This window comes from Phaethon aethereus, assembly GCF_964289735.1.
Source record: "Phaethon aethereus genome assembly, chromosome: 1".
Classification (NCBI taxonomy): Eukaryota; Metazoa; Chordata; class Aves; order Phaethontiformes; family Phaethontidae; genus Phaethon; species Phaethon aethereus.
In genome coordinates, this window is record NC_138575.1 from 68,316,030 (window position 1) to 68,341,658 (window position 25,629).

The 25,629-nt window shown below is 47.0% G+C and overlaps 1 protein-coding gene across 1 annotated transcript in view; it reads left to right on the forward strand.

Moving 5' to 3' along the window:
• IQSEC3 (IQ motif and Sec7 domain ArfGEF 3) overlaps nucleotides 1-25,629 on the forward strand; it is a 105,099-nt gene that overhangs the window by 59,792 nt on the left and 19,678 nt on the right. The window contains exons 3-5 of the mRNA XM_082013945.1: nucleotides 9,204-9,492; nucleotides 16,510-17,603; nucleotides 22,237-22,398. Coding sequence (XP_081870071.1) covers nucleotides 9,204-9,492; nucleotides 16,510-17,603; nucleotides 22,237-22,398 — 1,545 coding nt within the window. The remainder of the gene's footprint in view (nucleotides 1-9,203; nucleotides 9,493-16,509; nucleotides 17,604-22,236; nucleotides 22,399-25,629) is intronic.

The following is a 25,629-nucleotide window of genomic DNA, read 5'->3' on the forward strand; positions in this document are numbered from 1 at the left end:
ATACAGATTGTCTTAAAATATAGCATATTGGGCTAGATCCTCCACTGACTTTGGTTCAGTCCGCTGGCATAATGCCATTTAGCATCAGCCATAGTTCTGCTCAACAACACAGTAGGATTGGCAAACTCCTATTTTTCTTAATGATCTTGCCCCAAAAGGTCCGTGTCTGAGTACGAAGTATATGGATGGGAATGATTTTCATTCCTTAAAGGGAAGAAAAGTTTAACTGGCCCTAGGGGAGTCTAGGCTTGTATGACCGTATGTGTAAGCTGCTAAGTCATCCTGTTTTCCAAATGGGAATGAAGAAAGATAGAAGAAGGAATAAGGTCGCAGGGAAGAGAAGTAACACAAAGTGGATGAGACTGTGAGTGAAGCAGCAGTGACAAAATAGGTTAGAACTTGGAAAAATAGAGCTTTATGCGTGCTGCACAAAGCTGCGGGGGTGGTCGCTAGATTGGGGAAAAGAGGAAGAAATGCTAACCATGCTGTTTCTGTCTTGGTCTTCAGCCATAGGCCAACACAAAACCCTAGATCTGAACACACTGACAAAGTTAAAATCTGGATCATACCTGATTTCCTAAAAGCTGGTGAGTTGTGTTTGGATTGTCTGTATTGAGGATGGTGATTTGAGGCTCTATTACTCTTTATGTTGAGGAGGACCAGGCTTTCTTCTCCTGGGTTTAGCATAAGCAGTGTCCTTCTACCGGGCTGCAGCGATCACAAGAGAGGAAATAGCTGAGAGACTTGAGAACATAAACAAAATTTATCTGAGTTACACAAAGATCTTTCTGTGAAGTGGCTCACTCACTGCCTTCAGTAATCAATTATCCTGATCCTTTAGGAAGGAACCCAGAAGTGCAGTCCAACCCAGGGTCTGTTACAACAGGTGGAAAAAGAAGACCACAAAAACCCTTGCTTATGTCTATAAATGCCAAGAGTTGTGTCCCTCACCCAGCTCACAGGTAGCTGGAGTAGGAGAGCAATGGGCTGAGGAGATATGCAAGGTTTCCTTGCCTTGTAGAGGCTTTGCTGCCTCCCAGCCCCGAATTCATCTCATTTTAGCAGTGAAATTCTATCTTCTGCATGATTGCACCGGCAGGCTTTTGTCAGCAAATTCAGTGATGTTCAAACCTGCCTCAGGGATGAGGAGCCAGGAGATCTGAGTTCAAGTGGCAGAAAGACTGCTGCTGAGAAGCCAAGTTTCTCTTTCCCGGGGTGCTGCGCGGGCAGTTACACTAATGCAGGATGCCATCTGTTTTTTCCTTCTCTAAAAGGTCGTGTTTACTAAATATTGCAGAGGCAAGAGAGGTCTGGGGTTAAAGTAAAAGTAATTAAACCCTGCAGAGCAGGGCCCCCCTGTGCCTTCACTGTCCACTTGGTGCTTTTCACACCTCGGTGATAAACACAGGTGCCCTGTTTGGCACAGCCACAAGTAACCCCCTCTGCAGAGACAGGCTGTGGGACCTCCTCCTAGTCTCACCTGCAGAGACAGCACAGCAACCAGCCTGGGGCATCAAGCACCGAGGTGTGATGGGCAGCTGAGAAAGGGTCTGTACTTCCTAAGCTGAGCCCTGTGCTCCTGCAGCTGGTGAAACAGGAGGCACGGCTGGGAAGAGAGGAGGAAAGAGGGGTACGCCAGAGAGGTGGCCCAAGTGGGCCTTTGCACCACGAGGGCACGGGGTGCATCAGAAAAGTTTAGCTCCTGTAGTGCTGTTCTGTAGTGCTGTTCTGTAGCAAAAGGCACAACAACACAACAATGTGGGAATTACACAGCACGTGGGGATCATGTTTAAATATGAGATCCGAAATGGAGGCCTTAACTCTGGCTTGTTGTACCCTGTGGGACGTGAGGCATTTGCTAGTATTATTACATTTTCTGTCTGCTTAATATACATCTCACTGAAAACACTTTAAGTAATGTTGAAAAGATGTTGCCTGGTTCAGTCTGTGCTAAAGGATGTTAAATTTAATTGATTTCCAATATATTTACTGTACTGTACTGTCAAATCTATTTTATAGGTGTGTGTGCCAGCCTTTTTATGAAACAAGTAATACATTCTGGGATGGGTAATGAGCTTGGCTAATTATCATTAATTCCTCTTGGGTAAAACTAGTGTGAGAAGATGGCTTGATGCCACTGCTTTGCAAGGTGTTACGTGAATGTTGACAAAATCAGAATCTTGTTCCTATATTTGTCTGTGTTGGGGGAGACTGTCTGAGAAAGCTGCAGCTTGGCTGGCAGGGGATGATTTGCCAAGATCAAGTTCCAAGTTCCCTGCCTCTCTGGCAGGAGAGACTTTTGCCTTCCATCATTTTCAGCATGCTCCCAGAGAGCATCGCCTCCAAGTCACCCTAAAACATGAACTTAAAAGCAAATCAGAAGCAATCCTTTTGCACTCAGACCCCCAGCATGTCAGAAATCTCTGAACCTTGAAAAGATCCCGTAATATATTACTGAGCCTGTCTCAGCTTTTTTTTCCATTGAATTCTGATCAACCCATTCACCATATGTTTATGGGTGTCCTCGGGGAACACTGAAATGGAATAAACTGAAAAGGCACTTTGGACCCTGCTAACTCAGCAATTGTGGATTTCTTTTTTTAATGATCAGGGAGAGGAGAGAGGACAGCGGAAGTGCTGACACACCTTAAGACAGAGGGAGCACACGTTCGTGCAGACTTGGGGTCTGGAGTCCATTCTCTTGGCATTAGCTAGTGACCTCTTTTTCTAATTCTCCATATGGCACTTTCTAAGGGTTTTTTATTTTGACATCTCTGAAGCTTTGAAGTCTCTTATGACTCTCAGGCCACAGTAATACTAACTGCTTACAGCACTTTAGAGCAGCATATCTACAATAACCAACTGATCCTCATAAGGAGCTCTGTGAAACGGATTCATAAATTTTTGTGTTCCTTCACAACTAGTCCATGTAGTCTTTGCCTCAGTTACAGGTCACAATCCTGCACGCTGACCTTGAATACCACGAAGAAGGCATTTGGTAAGTTATACATGGGAAACAGCAATGTGGTCATCTCTTGCAGCGACACAGGGACATAAAGAGAAGGCGAGGTCAGTCTCCGTAGTACCTTTGTAACACCTCACACCCATAGCTTCCTCCTATCCAATTAGCTGATCTTTTTGCATAACCACCGTACCGGCCAACAGGGCATCTGAGCGTCCTCTTCTTGAGTGACTGGTTTCTTACACTGATGTCCAAGTCCAGAAGACCCATTGCTATTTTTTTTGCTCTGTTATTGCTCTTATTTATCTGCAATAATTTTTCTTCTTGTAGGAGAGAAAGAGCAAAGGCATGAGTTTTGTGTCTTGACCACATGGAGCTGTGTAGCTATGGCGTGATCAGTGAGAAAGCTCAGTTTTAATTCCTTACAGGACTAACATTACTGTCCTTGAGATGAGTAGCTCTCCTGGCCCTAGAGCCCTGTTTAGTCCCTCAGCTACCCTATAAACACCTTTCTGAGAGCTCTGAAAATTACTCTTAGACCGTGAATTGATTCTGCTATTTGACAGCAGGGCAAGGGAATATAATGTCTGGAAGCATCCAATTTCTGTCTTCCTGCCTACAGGTCTAGCTTGAAATATCTGAGGTGAAGGGGCTGCATGTTCTTTCTCAAGTCATCAGGTATGGCAATGTTTAAGCCTGACAGTCAGGATCCAACAAATAACCATGGTTCAGCTCCACAGCTCACATTTAGAAGCATAGACCCTTGCCAAGCTGAAAACATGCGTTTCCAGCAGCAAGGAGGTGGTGAGAAGTATGCAAGGAAGTGCACCATCCTGATGCTGTAGGAACTGAAAAGCAGTCAAATCTCTCCCAGGACAGAGTATGATACAACAGCTCTGTACAGACATGGGGACTTGATGCTACTAGAAATGGGCGGATGGGCTTCTCTGGTTTGATAAGTTAGTATCACTGATTTGGGCTTTAGATTTCCAAAATACCAGGAAGGGAGAAAAAAAGGAAGCAATAAAAAAAAATTCTACAGAATACCATTTTTCCTCTATCATCTCCCCACATCCTTCCCTTGGTGTACTCCTTATAGAATATCTTCCTGAGAAATCTGCATGTGGAAGCTAAATATCAGAAATCTAACCCAATGCTAACCCAAAAATATTTATGGGTGCCCAGCTGAATTGTCTCAGTGAGAACTTTTTCACTATCCTGCTTTCTTGAAACAAACACTAGGATTCAGCCTGGAACCCCAATATCCCTGTTTTGAAATGCTAGATTAGCTATAGTATTTCATGAGACCTGAGTCGGATTGTCTGTAGTCACCATCTTTGTTAACAAAACTAGTTTCTGTCTGCAGCAGACATATACAAGTCATCAGTGCAGAAGTAGCAGGAGATACCTGAAACATGAGAGATTTTTTCTACAACAGATGAAATCTCTTTGTAATAATGACTAAGCTAGTTGCTATGGGTCATAAAAGTTGTGTAGGAACATCTAGGAAGAACAGAACAGATGAATTTGTAGTCTTCCTTTTTTATCTGATTGCAAGTGGTTTACATTAATATTGCAACTTTCAATCAAACAGAATTCAAAGACATTACAAACCTTCCCTACCTGATTGCATGACTAGCAGTAAATTGCTTCATTTATCATGCAAGTGTAGCTGTAAAAACTGTGAAAGATGGTGGTATAAGATACTTTAGGACAGCAAGTAAAGAACTCTGATTACAGTTGAAACTGCAGGGGTGAAGCTGGGATACAGAACTAAATTAACCTAGTTGGAGTTTGGCCAGGACATGGGGATTCACACCTTAGACTCTGCATGGGACTTTTAATTATTACAAGTGGTTAGAAAAATTTGCTCATCCAAGAAACAGAATGTGCAATAGCTCCATTCCCTTCCTTCATCCCACAGCCAGGGAGGTTGATTGCTCTCTGGCCAAGGGAAAGCAAGTGGATCCCCATAATTTACTTAATAACATTTTCTTCCCAGAGCTCTTTCATATCGTAGTGTCCATCCTGGCCCTACTTATTTTCTTACTGTTGTTTTTTTGCGGGGTTTTGTTACAATGATTACAATAGCTCCTGAGCCTTCACTTAATAATAAAAACTACTCTACCAATGCAACACTCAGGACAGAGGGAAAAAGTCAGGGTCGTTAAGGTTTTAGCCTATATTTCACTGCAGCATCAGTTTTGATCTTTAGCAGTGTGTGTTGTCTCTCATATGGGGGCTTCATCCACTGCTGCTGCTGGACAACAGAGAGTCGGCCTCCCAATACTTCCTCAGAAACAGGGTCAAGATAGGAGTAAACCTGGGAGGAAGACAGGGTGCTGAGTGGAACCTTAGGGCTGTAATCTAACATTCAGGCTGATTAGCAAACCCTGTCTTTACCCCTTTTTTCCATTTCTTATAAGTCACTGAAGTTTACCAGCTGAAGCTGAAATTTCTCAGGTTTGGTCTCTGTTTGGTCTCTTGCCCAAAGGTGAAGTAGGTTTGTCCTTTTTTGGGGGAAATTTTTTTTTTCCAACTAAGTAAAAGTTGTTCAGCCATTTATTTTTATTTTTTCCACAAAAGTACATGTAGAAACTATTCCCACTTCAGCAAGAGTATTTGCTATTGCTTTCTGAACAGCACAAGAGCCAAACCAGCAGGGGGTTAAAAAGTGTATATTTAGCATAAAAGCATCTAGCTGAAAAATGCCTTTGAGTGCTTCAGTGGAATCTGATTTTGATTTGACCGAGTTTTGACCCTCAGAAAATTCCACACATAAGCACAATACATTCTGTTTGGGTGTATTCACTGGGCTGAGAACATGCATGAAGGAGGAAGGCAAGGTTATACGGGTACATGTGGTTAGCTCATGTTCTTGCCCTCGCACAGTGTCTTTAGGGACTTCAGTTAGGCACTGTGAGCGGGGAGCACTGAGCTTCGTGGTGCTTCTCACACATCTCTGACTGAACATGTGCACTTAGTGCTTGCAGTCTTAGAGCCCTCCTGTCTCTTGAGGAATATCCTAAATACCTAATGAAGTTAAAGGGAGCTTCTGAGCATTTTGGGTTGGTCCAATGCCCTCTGACTCCTTAGCCAGGGTAAGAATCAGGTCCAGTGAGGGTACCTAGGGTCAGACACAGCCCAGTCATCAGTGGGTAGCTCCATGGTGATGAGGCAGGTCCAGGGTCAAGCTGGAGACTCAGTCTGCAGGTGAGAGTCCAGAACAAGTGGGTCTATGGCCACGGAAAGGGCAAGGCTGTGTCAGAGCTGGCGACCAGCACTCATTACAGTGTTGCTGGGGCAGGGACTGACTGCTCCGAGCTGGGCTGAAAAGGGGGAACTCTGCAGGGGATATTTGTGAGGGCCCCAGGTGAGGCTGGTCAGGCTGTTAAGGTCTATTAGTGCATTAAGGGCCCTGACAAGGCTTTCCAGAGATCCTGGGGAATCTTAATGTCTGCAGATATTCAAGAGTTGACTGGAGAAGGTCAAGAAGATCAACCTTATCTCTCTTTGGAAATGGCCCTGCTTTGAGCAGGGATTTGGAATAGAGAGCTCCAGCCTTCCTTCCCAGCCTAGGTTATTCTGTGAGTCTACAAAGCCTGCTGTTTTTTCTTCTATATTAGCAGTGCATGCAGGGTATCCAGTCGCTATGAATGTTACTCAGGCTCTAAACTGTATGCGACAGAAAACCAAAGAGGTAGCATACACTAGAGGTGATTTACAGCCTTACAGAGCAACAGGACTGAATGTTGCAAACTCTTGTGCACACGCTTCACATTCTACCACGAGCAGACAATGGAAGTCCTCAGAAAAATAGAGTTAAGCAGATGTGTGAGTGTTGAGAGGACCATAACATCAGGGAATATATGCTGGCATTTAGAGTCCATTCATGCTGCATGGAAGAGGACTAGCTCTCTAGTGTACTGCCTCGAGCCCTGATCTGCCCTAAAGAAAGTCTGCATAGCACACTGTGCTCTGTGGCCTTGAGTCAGCAGAGCGATTTGGGATGTGTGGCTTGCTGAATCAGAGCTTATGCGTCTAGCTGAAATTGCTTTGTAGGGCACAGTCCAGTTCCCACTGAAATACTTGTGAGGCTTTTGGCACACACTTCAATGAAAACATGATCAAATCTATGTTCACCTGGTCATCGCTGGAGCTGAGGATAAAAATCACTGCTCTGCTGGTTAAAATTAGAATGGATAGAACAGAGACTGCCAATAAAAACATTACAGTGAGAGCTGTAAGGGAAAAGTCTTTTATTAATGTTTCCTGCAATGTGGATGGACATAGAACAGAAGGTGTTGAAAATGGGTACACACTTTATGTGTACATCTTTAGGTGTAGAAAAAAGAGTGTTCAATTATATAGTAACAGGAATAGAACAAGGAAAGATTTTATAAGGTGTACAACTTAAAAGGACAGTTTTATGCCTCATTTTAATGGTGGTGTTTCCTGATTGATGACTGTGCAGATATGTCATTTTATTATGCTTTGATAACATTGGTTATATAGCATTTATGTAAGAGACTGGTTTCTTCTGTGAATTTATTTTTTAAGTCTAACTGGTGACTACATGCATGTGTGTAAAAGAAGAAACTTTCTACTTTTAAATCCTTCTTTGTTAGTTCTGAAGTTGTGGTACTGTTTTTGGTTCATCAGATTTGGAGCCCTTTTAGAAACTGTGGGAATATTTCTAAATTTGATTGTTAAATCTACTGAACAGAAGAGCTGCCATTGGAGCGAATAAACTTCCTTTTAAAGTACTAGTAAGATTGCAAAAGTGTTCCGAGGCTTAGGAGGCAAAGTCTGTTTACAGTTAGAAGACTTGAGCTCTTAAAGGCTTACAGTACTTTTGAAAATGAGACTTAAATGATTCTAATTTGGGCACTACAGAAAATCATATCTAATTTCCCTGATTTTGCTCTGACATCAACACCAATCATAAAATGATTTGTCACCTAGATGACAGCAGAACTGGTCGTATGTGAAGCAAATCCAAGAGAAAGAAATATGATTCAGAAGTAAATTAAATAATTTAATGGTGTTTAAATATGGGCGGCAGTACACAGCCTTGGTTTCAATGGAATTAAATGCATTGGTTCTGTAGTCATTATTTCCAAACTAGATGTTGCTCTCAGCTAAATACTCATCCCCTGGAAACCAGTGGAGCTGTATCTGATGTACATGGTGCAGCAGAACCCAGAGTCCATGCGGACTGGCCTGCACACTCTTGGAAATCGTAAATTATTCCTCTGTAGCTACTGGAAGGAGACTAATGTAACAACAAACAAACACTCTCGTGGTTCAAACAGTCCCCCAGAACACCAAAAATCTTGTTTGAAATTGGATGATTTTTGAAAATATTTGGCAAGAGAGGTTAACAACAGTCTTCCTCAGCACTTCAACGGACCAGACATGCGCTAATCCCACCCTGTCTGGAGCAACATGTCAGCTCTCAGAGCGCACTGCTCTCAGGCCCTGGTTTCACACAATTGCTGCTGTGGCTGACAGGAGAAAAGGGTGTTTTCCTTTCTCCACAAGATCTCAGTGGCACGGCAGTCTGTGGGTCAGAAAGAAACGGCTTCTTTCATGGAAGCTCTGCGGTTTTCTATGGCTGTATTGCAGACGTGCTTTAAAGAGTCGGGATCTCGGGGCTGGCTGGCTCTGCTGCACCTTTACGCTCTCAGCTCTCCACGAGTTCCTCTGGAAACTCTACCACATTCAGCTGCCCCTGCACCATTTCCCACGCGCCCTTAGAAACTCCAGGAAACAGGGGAAAACTGGATCCTTGGGATCCAGGCTCTGTGCCAGACGGGGCTCTGGGGTGCACAGGGAGACACTGAGCAGTAGGCAGCAAGGGCACGGGGGTGGCTGCCAGCTGCTAGCTGCTCCAGGGAAGCAGAAGAGGTGTCTGTAGGCCATGACACCCTCCTTGGCCGCTCGCTTCTGATGGCAGCACCTCGAGCAGAGGCAGCCGGGCAGCTCCAGGAGTCACAGGGCTGGTTCATGCAGTGTGTGCAGCACAGGTGCCTGCTCTCAGGGAGGGAGGGATCGGGGCTTTGGCTGCATCATCCTAAAGTCCTGATCCATCATGGAGGGAGACCCCTCACAGCCCAGGCTCTCTACACATTTAAAATGCAGCTCAGTGAATGAGTATAGAGAACAACGATAAACATAATCGTAAATCAAATATAATAAAAACAAATAAAAAAAGCGAAACGTTGCGTTTTGTTCACAGTGATGATCCCAGCGGTTCCACAAGCAAGAAAGCCGGGTGTGAAACGGAGGATCCGAAGGAGGCCGGCAGACAGAGTGGCCAGGAAGGCAGGTCCGACACCCTGACGCTAAAAGCCCAGCCTGCGGAGCTCCAAGAAGAGCAGGCAGCGGGGTGTTCCCCTCTGGTGCAGAAGGCGAGCCTCCACCACACGGGCTCCCCAGTGAGAGTGCAGCGCAGCAAAGGGACGGCCTCGTGTTCCCATGCAGCTGCCTCCGATTATGAGCTCTCCCTTGACCTAAAGAATAAACAGGTACAGAGGCTTCCTCCTCAGGCTGTGGGAGAAGGGGACGGGAGGGGTGGGACTGCATTCACACTGTGGTGGGACGTCTTTCAGCAAATACTTTAGCCTGTTGTTCACCTTGAGCTTCTGCCCTGCCTGAGCAGACCTGGCCCTTTGGTTATTTGGGGCTGATGGAGGAAATAGCTTCCCCACCTCTGACTGCAACACCCTTTCACCCAAACCTGCTGGGCTCTGCTCCTTGTTGCCTGGCTTCTGTGGTCCAAAACGGACCCAGATACTCAGGTGTGACTGTAGGCTTAGAGACAGGTTGCGGGCAGCCAAGAGCTGCATCATCCAGAGATACTGCCTTGATCACAAGCATACAGTGCTTGTAGCACTCCCAGCAACCGATTGTCCCAAAATACCTCCCTCATGGGAGAGGCCTCCAAGAGCCATCTTGCCCTCTTGGATCACACTGGGCAGGTCCCCACTGCACTTCCTCATTAGCTTCTTCAAAGCATGAGCTTTCAGGGGAAGTGGGGTTTATTCAATGAGTGTCCTGCACAGTGCCTACCATGATATTCGTGTGTTGCTACCATCACTGCCTTCAGTCCCGTGATGGATGCTGAAGAGACAGGCAGGTTTACCAGGCTGAGAGAAAATGATTCAGTTCTTGAAGTTGCAAGCCTTGCCTCCTGTGCCCGAGGCTACGGCCTAGCTCCAGAGCACAAGTCTACCCATCTCTAGCTGCATCTCCCGATGGGCTCCCAGCAGGGGATAGAGGGACAGGGGCTAATAGCAGCTGGCCTCCTCACTCAAAGGCAATGAGGTGGAACATGCCTGCCCCTACCCTGCGTCTCTGCAGATTACAGCCCAGGAGTGCTGTTGTGCAAAACAAAATCAAAGAATTGTTTCTGACTTTTCCCTGGAATGGCAGCTCAACCAGAGGCTGTTTCATATGCAGATCCTGCAGTATGTGAGATGAGGAGGAAAAGCAAGTGCTAGTGACAGTGTCCAGATTACGTTCAGTGGGAGAATTCAGTGGGAGCTGTGCTATTGCAGATGAAGGTCTCAGCTAATGAGGTTCCTACAGAAGAAGCTGCTGCTTCTGGGTCATGTCTCTGCTACTTCCCTCAAGGCATTGCTGCTGTCCTTAAACATACATGTCAGATCAATGGCCAAATAAATTCCTGAGCAGAAAAGAGACCTTGGCTCTTTAGCTCTGTCTTTCTCAAAATACTGAATACTCAACTGGAACAGAATTCTTCCTTCACACCAGGAAAAGAAACAAGAGAAACTAATTAACTGTCTTCACAAACTAATGTGACGTAGCCTCAGTGTGGGCCAGATCTTGGCTACTATATATGGGCTTAGCCTCCTCAATGTCCTAGAGTTGCTCTGATTTGTCCTAGGGAATGTGTCTTGTGTTATTTTATCTTTAAGGTCATGTTGTCCTATCACTGTTCTTGCAGCAGAGGCCAGACTTGCCCTGGATGCTTGTGAGACAGAGAGACATGTTAGATGCTCGTTCATTAAATTCTGGTGCCTTGCAGTACTGACGTTGCAGGACCTATCCTATCTCATAGGTGAAACCACTTTTCTCACAGCAAAGGGGTCTTTATAGTATGTGTGCTCCTCCAGCCTCATGGATGTTCTCAGTGGATTACCTCCAGCTCTGGAAGGGGAGATTTTCAGGGAGTGAAGAGTATTAATTCTTCCAGTCTTGCACTCTAGTATGTGTTTTCATAGGTATCAATTTACTTGTCAGGTAGTTCTTCTGAATGGGAATAAGGGTCATAAGACACTCAAAGCACTGTCCCAGTAGTCCCCTAGTCATAGCACAAATTGTAATACATTAATAGAACTTACAGTAAGAAAAACAAGTGGAAGGAGACATTTTTAGCCTCACAGTGAAGCTGAAATCACATTTAGCTTTTGGGAGAGGACTGAGTGCTGGTAAGGAAGGAGGGTAGCGTATAGCCTTCTCTGCAGGGCTTGGAGGTGCATGTCATCTACCAGTCATTGCCCCTGGCAATCATACTAGAGGGTTGGTGAGTGGGGTCATGGCTCTCCTTGCTCCCCATAAAATAGAGTGTGCTGACAGTGCGCAGAACAGAAGTACACTATGCTGGGAGGCTGGAAAGGGAACTCAAGTGCTAAAGTTCCCCTTTTTGGCTCTATGGTGATGTTGGGAAAATGGAGGGGATCACAGAAGAGAGGGGCATGCTTTCAGTCATACATACTTTTCTGCTGTGCTGAAGGGCATCCCATCTCCCATGTGTGAAGATAAATGTCCTATTAACACATGGTCCTGATAGCAATTTCCTTCCATTGTGAAAGGTTGGGGGGAGGGAGAAGTGTTAAGAATGGGTAATAGAGAGCATGTATGCTCTGTATGTCTTATTTTTATTTTTTACCAAAAAAATGCATTGACTTGAGTGACTCAGATTCTGTTGCTGAGCCTGATTCTCTCCTTGCTAATGTGGTGGCATGTCGCCATGCTCAGTGGCAACTTGGGTAGAAAACCAGTGCTAACTGAGAATAAGATCAGGCCCAATCGCTCCTGGCAGATTTATAAATTTATGCCTATGGGCAAAAATCCATGGTGTGTGCACCTCAAATGTTTGGCCATATCCAGGCCTGGCACTTTAGCTTGCCTTAGGCTGACTTTGTTAAAGCTCCATTCTTATGCAATCCCTCATGGCAATGGATATTTCCCAGCCATTTCTAATTCAGCCACAAGGCCGGAATTGCTCAGACTGAGTGTTCATATTGAGGCCCAGAAATGCATTAAGCTAATTATTCTTTGAAATCCCCCTGCTGCCCCTCCTGCTCTTCCTTTCCTTTGGCGCCGGCTGTTGGATCATTCCCCAGAGAAGAGTAGCTTTAAGTAGGCAATTACTTGTGATTCATAAGGTTTATTAGGAGTGAGAGAAGGCCAATCATGTCTGGCCTTCCTCGCCTCTCAAATGGGAAGAGAAGGTTCCTCTAGCAAGCCAGACATACATCTCCATTACCTGTGACTGCTGTGGTGCTAATGGATGCCCTTTCTTCCTCTTGAGAGGAAGAAAACAGGCCAACAGCTGTGTGAAATCCTTAATTCCTCTGGAGTGTCAGTTAGCTCGACCTGATAGCAAATGTGAATGTCTCAGACATCAGTAAACAGTAAATGGCTGGGCTATATCAAGGGGGGAGAGAGAGAGAGAGAGACCCACTCCTACCAAGTAAGGGTGGGGAGGGCACTTCTCTATGGGGGTGCTGCTTCTGGTTTTGCCATTCTTCTCAAGCATCCTTTGGACCAGTCCCCATTCCTTGTTATCCCAGCCACAAGACACTGTAGGACTCCCCTTGCTTTGGACAGGGCCGGATGGCGGTGGACCATATGCAGAACCCAGCCTTGCACACCTGGTACAAACTGGAGAACAGACTAGATTGAGAGTCCTCTCACTTTACATCTTGTTCTGCTCCTTAAAACCTTAGCCCTTTGGGAGGACTGAGATAATGGACTGCAAAAAGCTGATGATGTTTTATAAAGGTACTGACAGCTTGCACCGTTCATTTAGACTTTTAGAAAGATCTCTCTTCTTAGTAGTTATTAAAGTCTGCCTTTTCGGGAACTGTCCTTCCATGAGATAAACTGGCCTTTTACTTCAGATCCGCAATGACATCTTGTCTTGGCCTCTAATAAGATCAGAGCATATGAATTTCATGTTTTCAGAATGGCTGTCACCTCCTTGGAAACCTCAGATAATTATAAGGCTCTTGCTTCTGCCTTATTTTGCATTTTACTATTATTCTGTCCCTCAGATAGCTGTGTCTGTCCCTCCCATTTGTTCCTCTTTCCCTCCCAACACAATTAGCTCTACATTTTGATTAACCAGACCATTATATTAAGTGCTCACGGTCAGTTGTCAGTAATAACTCTCTGGGTTGGGCCTGTGCAGGTTATTGGTTTAATTTGCATTTATCTGCATGAGCCTTCCTCCTGAAGGGAAGGACTAAAGAATAGCTCAGTGTCTTTCCAGGGAGGCCAACTTTGAAGAGATGTAGCAGGAGTGATGTTTTATGGTGGGATTTAAGATGGTAATTTTGGAAAGAAGGACAAATAACCCTAGAAAAACTCTTCTGCTTGCTAGCCAGAATCTCTTCTTGTCCCTGTATTCCTCTTTCCTGCCACATCCCTGGTATCAGTACAGGCTGGGGGATGAAGGGATTGAGAGCAGCCCTGACGAGAAGGACTTGAGGGATACTGGTGGATGGAAAGTTGGACATGAGCTGGCAATGTGCGTTTGCAGCCCAGAAGGCCAACCGTATCCTGTGCTGCATCCAAAGCAGCATGGCCAGCAGGTTGAGGGAGGTGTTTCTGCCCCTCTACTCTGCCCTGGTGAGACCCCACCTGCAGTACTGCGTCCAGCTCTGGAGCCCTCAGCATAGGAAAGACATGGACCTGTTGGAGTGGGTCCAGAGGAAGGTCACAAAAATGATCAGAGGATTGAACACCTCTCCTATGAGGACAAGCTGAGAGAATTGGGATTGTTCAGCCTGGAGAAGACTCCTGGGAGACCTTATTGCAGCCTTCCAGTACTCAAAGGGGGCCTATAAGAAAGATGGGGACAGACTTTTTAGCAGGGCATGTAGCAATAGGACAAGGCGTAATGGTTTTGAACTAAAAGAGGGTAGGTTTAGACTAGATATAAGGAAGAAATTTTTCATAATGAGGGTGGTGAAACACTGGAACAGGTTGCCCAGGGAGGTGGTAGATGCCTCATCCCTGGAAACATTCCAGGTCAGGTTGGACGGGGCTCTGAGCAAGCTGATCTAGTTGAAGATGTCCCTGCTTATTGCAGGGGGGGTTGGACTAGATGACCTTTAAAGGTCGCTTCCAACCCAAACTGTTCTATGATTCTATGATCAAACTCTGAGGATAAGCAGAGACCTTGTTTATCCAAAAAGCCTACTGACAGGTCTTGTGGTAAATGAACCTGAATCCATGATCATTGTGTGGGTGATTTTTAGCATCAGTTCTCCAGACCCTTTCTGGGAGGGCAGCAGGGTAAGTATTAGGCCACTGTTTTTTAAATTAGGGGTAAGCAGAAGTCTGAGGCAGCTGCTTCTACAACTGCAGTGGCCAACCCCATTGCTAAGAAAATTGCTAGTATTTCTCAATGCTGGGCGGTCATGTTGTTCTTCTCTTCCTGTCATCTCCCAAGGTCATATCATCCTCCCCTACTTCCAGAGGAGTTAGTATTGGAAAGATGCCGGAGGTGATTTACACTTCTCACAGCTGTCATTCTAGGCCTTCACTTGTGCCTAGATTACTCATTGGTGGTTTTATCTGCAACTTACATAGTGTTACAAAGAAGGAAGCAGATGACATGACGTGACTCTGGGAGCTGAGGCTCATGCCTCAGTCTCTCTTTGACTACAAAAAAAGTTTGCACGTAAACTCAGATCTTCTGCAAGCTCAATCCTTCATCCTGTGAGTACTGGGCCAGCAAGGCATGGTGAGGGGCAAGTGGTATCTGACTGGGGATAAGGATGCAATCAGTAAAACTCATCTTTTGGATCTGCTGATGAGCTGATACTGACCATATGAATGATGTAGTGAATCCTCTGTTGATTCAGGACTGATTTTACCAGCACTCCCAGTCCTGCACTTGACCTTTCTTTGGCTTTTCCACATGTACACACACACATTTAAACACTACAGTCTGCACCTGCCCACTGTCCTATGAAGTGACGACAATGTAGAATTTAGCTCATAGTTCAGCCAAAACCTCAGTGAATGTAATTCAAGTTCATTCTTCTTTTTCCTTTAATCCCATCACCTGCCATCATCTTCACACTGTCTCCCATGTCCTCCATCAGTCCCTGGAACCAAGCCATCTAACATTCTTCTGTAGTGAAGGCCCAGCTGCAGAGGACGAGTGAGGGAATTACCAGGAAGAATAAATACTAGACTACAGAAGAGAAATTACCATACATACTTGCTTTGTTGAAGCCTGTTGAGATGCCACTTAGCTGTGTGTATATGTATTTACATGTGTGTTCGTTGTTACCAGCTCGGAAAGGAGTAATCCTCCTTCTACTTGTTCTTAATATCTTGTCTCAACATCTAAAACCAGAATTTTTTACCTTTCAAAACTGAGTCTTTCTTTTCTTAGGTAGTTTTCATTTCACTGCTGGCTGACACCTGAAAACTTCAGATGTCAGAAAGTAAGACACTTTGGGATTCAGAGTGCTTTTTAAAAGACACTGAACAAACCCAGCCTCCACTAACTTCTATGGAAGCTGACGTTTCTCAGTAGCTCCTATGATCAAGCCAGCATTTTCTGCATTTAAAAATTAACTTTTCTTTCATTTTCTGAATGGTTTCTCCTTTCTGTGAGAGTATTTCCTAAGGTGACTAAGGATGGGAGGAGTGTTAGTAACACTCTGAGACAAGGAATGATGCTTGACATTACCAGAGCACTGCTCAGCAGGAAGACACATTGCTGGAACACTGTATTTGCAGTAATGAGCTTGCCCTAAAGGCCATTAGAAGTGGGTCTGCAAGGGAATGGCACCACCAGGGTCCAGCTTGTATGGCTGACTAGATCTAAGGAAGAAATTTTTCACAATGAGAGTGGTGAAACACTGGCACCGGTTGCCCAGGGAGGTGGTAGATGCCCCATCCCTGGAAACATTCAAGGTCAGGTTGGATGGGGCTCTGAGCAACCTGATCAAGTTGAAGATGTCCCTGCTCATTGCAGGGGGGTTGGCCTAGATGACTTTTAAAGGTCCCTTCCAACCCAACTATTCTAGGATTCTATGATTCTATGATCATGTTACAGCTGTGAGGAAGCTCACAGTACTGATGCTTTACCCAGGCATGCCAAACGGCTTCTATTGAAATCAGGGGCACGGCACTGCAGGAAAAAGTTAATTCAGTGTTAGAAGTTCCTCTGACGGTCATTACAGTCATAATCAGTGTAGGAACTGGGGTAACAGAAAGCCATCAGAAGTCAATTAGTAAAAAATAACCTCTCCTGTCTGTATGTCTTTCAGATCGAAATGTTAGAGCACAAATACGGAGGTCACCTGGTATCTCGCAGGGCAGCCTGCACCATCCAGACTGCTTTCCGGCAGTACCAGCTCAGCAAGAACTTTGAGAAGATCCGCAACTCACTGCTGGAGAGCCGCATGCCACGCCGCATCTCTCTGAGGAAAGTCCGGGTCCAGAACTCAGAGAGCTTCTCTGCTGAGAAAGCCTTGGTGGAGGGGTACAACTTTGTAGGCATCCCATTGGTGAGATCCCCATCTTTGCCAGCCACCATCAGTGGGGCACTGACTGAGCTGGAGGACTCCTTCACAGAACAAGTTCAGTCCCTCGCCAAATCTATTGATGATGCCCTCAGCACTTGGAGCCTGAAGACTATGTGCTCACTGCAAGATGGAGGCTCTTACCAGATAAGGGAGACCTTCAGTGCCAGCTCAATGCAGCCAAACCAAGACTTAGAAGCTGAGCTGCAGGACAAGGAGAAGGAGGAAGGGCTCCTGCCAGATACCCTACCCAAGAGCAGCAGCACTCTCATGATGGCTTTTCGAGATGTCACAGTCCAAATTGACAACCAGAATATCTCTGTCTCATCGTCTACCTCGGTGTCCATGGCAAACTGCCTCAGCAGCAATGCCCAAGCTGAGCTCTCTCAAGCTACCAAGGCTGAAGAAAGCCCAGTAGAAGGGGAGGGAGAAGCCAGTGAACCACCGGCTGTCCCAGAGAGCTTACCTGAGTCTGGAGCTCTCCAGAACAACCACACTTTTACCGAGGCAAATGTCAGTACTAATGGCACAGGAGACAGCAGTGCTGAGCCTGGGCAGATGGCAGTGCAGAAGCTCCAGTTTGATGCTAGCAATGAGACAGGGCAAAGCAAAGGCTCTGAGTCTGAGAATGCAGACAACTCAGAGCAGCTGAGCAGCAGCAGCACCTCCACTTCAGCCAAGTCAGCCTCTGAGGTGTCCTCGAAGGAAGCACTGCAGGCCATGATCCTCAGCCTCCCAAGATACCACTGCGAGAACCCAGCTAGCTGCAAGTCCCCCACACTTTCCACAGACACCATGAGGAAGCGCCTCTACCGCATTGGGCTGAACCTCTTTAATATGTAAGTGACTCTTCCTCTTCTGTGTTTCCCAACCTATTTCACCCCTCACAGGAATAGGTGATGGCAGGCTTTTGGTCTAGATGCATCTCCAGGGAAGTTCTTTCATAGTCAAGGGCATGACCATCTGGGTATGCAATACAGACCACAGATTGGCTGCCCAGAAGCTTTTTTCCTAAAGTCCCCCAAGTGCTGTCCTGATCTTCTGCCCAGCAGAGGCAGGACCCCAGGAGTAGAGCCCATGCTGTCCTGAATTCTGAACCTGCACTGCCAGTTGCTGTCCATTTGGAATCTGCCAGCTGAGCCTGGGATCTAGGCTCCTGCTCCACTCTTTTGCAAAGGAACAAGCGTAGCTGGGGATGTAAACCCAGCCTTGGCTGCTTAACATGGGGCATTTTCAAGTAAAGAGAGAGAGACAGAGGTAGAACTGAGCTTGGCTAGCCCAGTGTGAGTGCTCTGGCTGTCATTTTCCTTCTGGTATTTGGGTAGTTTTTCACCTGACAGACCAGGTTTAGTCATCTCAGTCTCTCACACATCAGAGTCTGATATCCTATGAAAAGGCTGTAGGTGTGAAAGCAAAAGCAGAGCAACCCAGAGATTACTGTCAGAAGAGGTTAACTCGAGGGGTCAGACTTATTCAATTTGGGTTGGCAGAAAGCAGCTGAGCTCCTATAAGGAGCTTTAGATTTGCTCGTTGCCTTTTGATGAGACTCTTCTCATCAAAGCAAGCCATGAGAAATACTGGGTTTTGCTCCATCATCACACTCTCATATTATGTTGTCTTGGTTTCCATTTGAGTCCCCTGATGAAGATGCTGGGGATGTAAAGCACACATACTAGAAGAATGTTTTGCCACACATTAGCATGGGCCTTTTGGTCAGACCAAGGACTAAAGATCACTCAATCTTAGGCAGACGTTGCAGAGACAAGGGGGCAATGCACAGGATTTATGTATGAGTAGTATGGAGGCTGTGGACTCCAGGAGGCAGGAATCTGGAAGGGAGGTTTTTAGGGCTGAGCTCAGAGCACATCCAGAACTGAAGTGATGTTAGAGCAGACAGATTTGTGACTCTTACAGAACTGAGGACGACATTTTGCTATCTCTGAGATCAGGTTGCGAACAGGTCGGTCCATGTGTATATATCAAAGTCAGGCTCTAGGCGTACACAGATTTGCCTGATGAACACAAGCAGGCTGGAAGGAGAGAAGGTAGGCACCAGACACAGGTGGGGGTTGATTATGATAGAGATCATTCCAGGTCCACACAGATGTTCTGGTGTCTGTGCTGGGAGAGGTATACTTCTGGAGGGGGACGTGGGGCTCACATCTCTGCTACTAAGTGTTTCGGTATTCTCAGCTGTGCTTGGCAGGAGTCCCTCCACCCAATGTGTTTCCTTTGGTTGCTGCACAGTTGACATGAACACTAATGTGAAAATGCTTTTTCCCAGCCTCTCCTCCTCCCCCAATCTGCCTGGCACACATTCATGTGACAGATTAGCAGCACCAGGTCTGTTCTGGGGAAGCAGCTCTGCCATCCTGCTTCATTCAGTGACCTGGGTTCACTGCATCTTGGTCCCTGTGGGATAGAAGACTTACTGTGGACCTCCGAAACACAACTTCCTAGCCAGGCCTCCTCTCCTCCCTTGAAACTAGCTGCTGAAATAATGCGTCGTAACCTGTAAGGCTCAGTTTTCTTGACAAAACGTTGGAGGAGGGAGGGAACTGACGTCTTAGCTCTGGGGAATGAAGCCTTTTTTTCATTCTCTGAGCAGGATCTAAGGGACACGTGGCTCCCTTTCTGACACCGTAGTGCACCTCCATCCAAGGGGCTGGGAAGGCCATTCAGTTTTCTGCAGTTATTTGGTTGTCGGTTTCCCTGTCGATATCTAGCAAGGAGCCAGTTTACCATTGCAGGGTTCACGATGTGGGCACCAACCCACAGGGCATGGAGCTGAGGCCGTGCGTGCGTCTGTGCACATCCCTTTTGCTGGCCGCTCCCCCGGACCATGAGCTGAAAGCCTCCAGTTGCTAGCACCATCTGCCATAGCCTATCCGGCCCTGCGTTGCATTTTCAGCAAGCAGCGCTCTGGCTCAGAGCAGGCCCCTGGGAGCACATCGATGCTGCGCTGCTGTGGCACTTTCCCCATACTCACTCCACAGCGAGGGGGTGGAATCCCTGGAGCGGAGAGTGCTTCATTATGCAGTGCTGCTGTAATAACTCAGTGTGCGTGGGCAGCTGGCTGCGTGGGCGGAGGGAAAGCCAGCAGGACGTGAGGAATCCCGCAGCATTTGCTGGCTGTGCTTAACACCGCTGCAGCATTGAAGAAAATAGCAGGGACCAGGCTCCGGAGAGATGGAAGTGGAGGTGTCTGCTGCACATCTGGGTAAAAACCACGTGCTGCAGTCCATGGGGTACACCTGCAGGTGTTCAGTGGCAGAGGTGCTGTATTGCTATCTGGATTTTGTGGGGAACACATTGAATCCAGGGAAAAACTGATGAAAGGCTGCTGTTAATGGAAGATTAGTGTGTGCATGTATATTTGAGTTATAGTCTAGGCAGTGCGGGAGAGCTGTCACAGCTGGACTGTTTTATCCTACATCCTCTTGCATTATGTGTGCCACCTCTGCTGAAATCTGCACATCCATGCAAGTGTGTGAGCTGCATTTTTCTGGCCACATTCAGCTCCCAGCTCCTCTGGAGTAAATCCAAATTAAATCCAGTGGCTTTGGAGTCACACCAGTGTAGCTGAGATCACCCTCGTGCTGTGAACACCATACTGTCCCTTGCCAAATACCTACGTGTGCAGGTGGAGGTGAATTTTGTGAATCTCTGCTGCTTAACTTGACTTTAGGCCTGCCCATATGACCTTTGCACTTAGCAGAGAACTCTGCCTGTGCTCTTCAAAGGTGAACCAGGAGATCTGTGTGATAATACAGAAGGCTTATTGTTGCTTTTCCCTGAAGAAGGCCTGGGTTTTTCAATATCAGATCTTGCAGGTCTCCTGTTCATAAATTTAATGGTCTGACTTGTTCTCCCAGCCACTCTTCCTGGGGATGCCACACTGCCTGGGGTATTTTCTTTGTGACATTACAGAGTAAGCAGAACTATTTCAGGCCCATCTATTTTTCGTATACCCATGAGGCCCCTGTAAGGACCCGGCCATTCTCCTGAATGCTGATCCCTTTAAAGCTAGACATATGTTGCTCACCCACATCCTTCACCACCTGACAGAGTCACAGTCTGTGCCTGTGCATATCATGCATTCACGTGCTCTGAGATCTCGTGCTATCCTTTCCTCACCCCAGGAAACTGCCTGAGCAAACTCGCTCCTTGAGCCTTGACAAAGATCCCTGAATTTGGGTTAATGATGGAAGTGTGGCATCCTTTCATGGAGAAGCTGCCCTCTCGCCTCTCCACATTCACGAGCCCAGAGAGTCAAAGGAATGTGGAAGTCTGCCTGGCATTGCACTAATTCCTCTCAGCAGGAGTGCATCATGGCAGACACCCTTCAGTGGGGCAGACTGAAATGCAGGAAGAAAACCTGCACAATACACACATACACACTCATTCCTGTCTGTACTGTGGGACAGGCACCACACCGGCTCACAGCCACTCCCAGGTTACATAGAATCACCTATGCTTATAGGAGACATGAGGAGAAAACCAAAATGTCCAGGCACACAGGCTCTGATGAGAGAAATCTGCATGTACGGGACATAGACACACACAGACGTCTGCTTGTTGGGGCACACGCTACCCCCCAAGAGCTGTGTATGCGGGCGCAGACACTGGCACACTAACAAGCAGAAAATCACTCCCACAACCGGGCAGTGAGGCCCACTCAGCACCGGGCCTGTTCTCAGAGAGGCACCCGCAGCCACAGAGGGAGAAAACCCCTCTGCCTGGGAGCTGCAGGCAGCTCTCTCCTGGCTCTGACACGGCATTCTCCAGGTGCGTGCTCTCATCCACCCACACACAGAGAGTTCTGCCTGAGGGGGTAAATCAATAGAGAAGAGAGGAACAACACGGGTGGGGGAAGTGGAGGAAGAGACAGGCAAATCTGAGCATGGGTGGGATTTCTGTTTGGGCAGCCAGCACCAGGCTCAGGGAGGAAGGTAGGAAGCATCAGGTGCCCAGCTCTCCCCCTGGTTCCTGGGGACAGCTCTCTCTGGGTTGCATTTGGAGCAGGTGAACGCACTGATATTTCTTGTGCTGTCTGTGTGGGGGACACAGTCTAATCATGTCCTCACAGGGACCCTGAACAGGACAAGCTGGGGCAGGGAGGATGCAGGAGGCTTTGCCTCTGGAGCAGAGGGATGGCAGAAGAGTCACTGATGAGGCTGGTAGTGTGCAGCAGGATCCTTTGTAGCAGTGGGATCTCCAGGTGACAGCAGGTGCTACAGGTGACACGGCAGGTCTCATGGCATCTGTTTGTCCTCAGCGGCAACTGAGGGTGACTCCCCCAAGTCACTTTTCCCAGCCCCCGCTGGTCCCATCCCTCCCACAGACATGAACTCCTAGGTGCCCATGCACATAACTGAGGGCTGCATTGCTGCAAGCCGTGAGGTGAGACAGAGGCAATAATGCCTCAGAAAGGTCATGGAAAATCACCATGTCTCTGTCCTTCCCTTTCAGAAACCCAGACAAAGGGATCCAGTTCCTGATCTCCCGAGGCTTCATCCCGGACACCCCCATTGGGGTGGCACACTTCCTGCTCCAGCGGAAGGGCCTCAGCCGCCAGATGATCGGGGAGTTCCTGGGCAACAGCAAGAAGCAGTTCAACAGGGACGTCCTGGAGTAAGTGTGGAAACTTCTTCCCCACCTCCCTGCACTGTAAAGGAGTTGCCAGCCCACTCTGCCCCAGCAAGCACCCTGTCCTCCATGCCCCTCCATGCCCCTCTGCAGGAACTTCACCATTCCCAGTCCCCATCTAGCACCTCTCAATGCATTTCCCAGCAATCTGTTTCCCCCTTTAATATCAGCAGCCCTTTCATTTCAGTCTCTCCTCAAAGGGCCTGTGATCATCTAGCAGGAGCTCAGCACTGTCTAGGTTGGTAGGACTAGTGATGCTGGGAGGTCTTGTGGCTGGGAAATTCTGTGACTGGGGTCTCACCCCATCCAGATAAAGCACCTCTGATGCTTTCTAGCAAGTACTAAGAGAGGCAGAGGAAGAAAAATATCCACTCCTTGCTGTGAGACCAGCAGGGAGCTGTGAATGCTGGATCTACACCTGATTCTCTTTATGTCCAGTTTTGAGGTGGGTGGCCTTTTTGGTTTGTCCAAGTGCACTATGGGGATAATAAGAGGGGAATTGGTCCTGTTTGTGGTAATGAAGAGGCCTGCATGAGGAAGCATGCTACTAATGGTTTATCATTACCACCGCAGTCACGCAGCACAGACGAATATCGCCACTCCAAGAACTCTGATGGGCTGAGCTGTCCCTTTTCTGAACAAGATCTCAGGCTTCCTCCCTGCTTCTCTTCAGTGGCTTCCTTTGCTGGATGGTTCCCTTCAGTTCTCTCATCGTGACCCTCTCCTGGTCACACAAGCCATGCATCTCTCAGTCTACACCTCTCTCCTCTTTCAAGTCTTGCAATTTGGTCTGCAAAATCCTGTGAATACCTGAGACCTATACTATCTCAGTGCCTGCCTGTGCCTCTGCCTCCCATGTTGTAACCATTGCTAACTTGTCAGCCGCAATGTTGCAGGAGCAGGGTCTGAAGTGTCAGGAAGAAAAGCAGCTTACCTGTTGTTCTGAGTGTTGTCCAAGATGTCAAGCTTTCTTGCAAAGATAGGCCTGGGGAACTGAGATGAGCCTTTGTTTCCTGCTTGGTTCTGATCTACTTCAGATGAGGAAAAAGGAGAAAGCACAGCTCTCCGTATGATGAAAGGGGGACATCAGAATCAGGGGACACCACCTCTCTGACCCTGAGAACTGCTACAGTGAAAGCTGGGCAAGTTTGCACCAGAGTGTGAATGTGAGGGCTGCCATGCAAGGGTGATGTGATGTGTGTAGTCAGGGGGCAACAAGCTCATTGAGAGACCCATTTCAAGGGATGACCAGCACTCAACTGGGTCTTTCTTTTATTAGGCAGAAGCATGCTTCTTAGTAAGAGCTGTGTTTCCATTAGGCAGGAAGTCCTTTGCACTGGATCCTTTATAATATTCTCCCATTCTCCATAAAGTTCTCTATCTGCCTTGAATTTTGCAGTGGTTTCTCTTGAACCAAGCCAAACAGAACCCGTAAATCCAATACACACACCACTTCTACTCCAGGGAAAGACTGGAGGATGCCAGTTCAAGAGCCAAATTTGATCCCAAATTTCAAAATTCATTCCTGCTGCGATTGCTGCTTATTGCTGCAGGTACCTAACCTTTGGTCCAGCTCTTTTTTTAATATACTGTATGGGTATTGATTTGGCCAGCAACGAGACATATGTTGTCTCCAGTTTCTTCATGCTGAGAGCTACAATTAAAAGTAATTGCCTCTTTTTCTCCAGCAAGCAATGTGCGGGCTACTTCCCCTGACAGATACTCTGCTGAAGTCCAAACCTAGCCTCTGCATAGAGAAATATTGCAATAGCAACAGGCTGGCACTTCCTTGTAGTCCCAAATTTGGCATCATCCTTGCAAATGACTATGTTCTTCTGCCTCACGTTTGACTACAAACTCTGTGTCAGCAGCTCTTGGGAACAGTCCCTATTGCAAAGCTTGGTGTCTGCCTCCCAGCCTCAATGCCCAGGAGCTGCTATGTTGTGGTTGCTGGTCTTGTCTCTGCATGTTGCAGGAAGGCCATTAAAGCAGGTGGCCCTACTCCGTCATGCTCATTACTCTCAGTTTCCACTGCACCTCTCAATGTAACACTCCAAATGTTCAATGGAAGAGTGACCCTGCCATCCTATTTACAGATGTAGAAAGCAAGGCTTAGACTGAGCTGTTGAGGCTGTGTGTACATAGACATAACTTGGACATGGTCTGCATGTACATGAACATATATCAAGCAACTGAGTCAGAATTTGGGGTTCAAACCTGTGTCTGATCTCTCCAGGCAACAGATGATGTTCTTGCACTATCAATCTATGCTGCCATCCCCTCTTCACAATAATTCCTGATTTGTCTTCCTTAAAGGCAAAACCAAAAGTAAACATGGAAACAAGGCATTGGCAGGAGAAATTCTGGCCCAGGATTATCATCTTGGATATTTTTCCTGTCCATGCTGCAGGAAGAAGAGGGCTGGCAGTGTAGTATACTGTGCTGGCATTTCCAGTGCACTATAGCTCAAGGGCTAGTCACAACTTCTGAGCTGTTTCTGTGGGAGCAAGAAGCATTTGGCATCTTTTGGCATTCTAGAACCGTCTAAGACCTAGTCTGGTTCTCATTCCCCATCCAGCTCCAATCAAATTAGATAAGGAACACTGGCACAGGTTGTGAGAATGGACTCTGCAAGGGCTCTCTCACAGTCCCCATATCTACCCACACTTAGCAAGCCAATGTTAGGGTACGTGGTATTCACTGGAGAGCATGTGGCAGACAGGATAGCTCCTGCAGTAGGTTCTGCACAATTTGCCCAATGTCTCAGTCATTTTTATGGCTCAAGTGAGCCGGAAAAGAACAGGCACTGCTGCTCCTGGCAAGCTCAAATGCCTAGGCAGGGTGGCCATGAGCAGGCAGTAGTTGTTGGACAGGCACTGACTACCTGCAGTGAGCAAGCCTGTATGCAGGGGGAGTTGCCTCTGCTCTTGCACATCCCAGACCTGGCCCTGGAGCTGGCCCATCCTTGCCCTCCCAAAAGCAGTTTGAATTATTGATGCCACTTGCCGTATTAGTTTAGCTTTTGCTCAGTATGAAAACTTGTGTTAGAATTGTGTATTGTAAGCATTGTTTCTGCTGCAGCCAGGTCGAATTAACCCAACTGCATGAATAAATAATAGGACAGCTTTTAAAACATTTGCAAAAGTGTCAGCCTCCCTTGTGCATTTGGAGGGAGGGCAGAGCTACCCAGGTTACAAACTCCAGACTCAGCTGTAA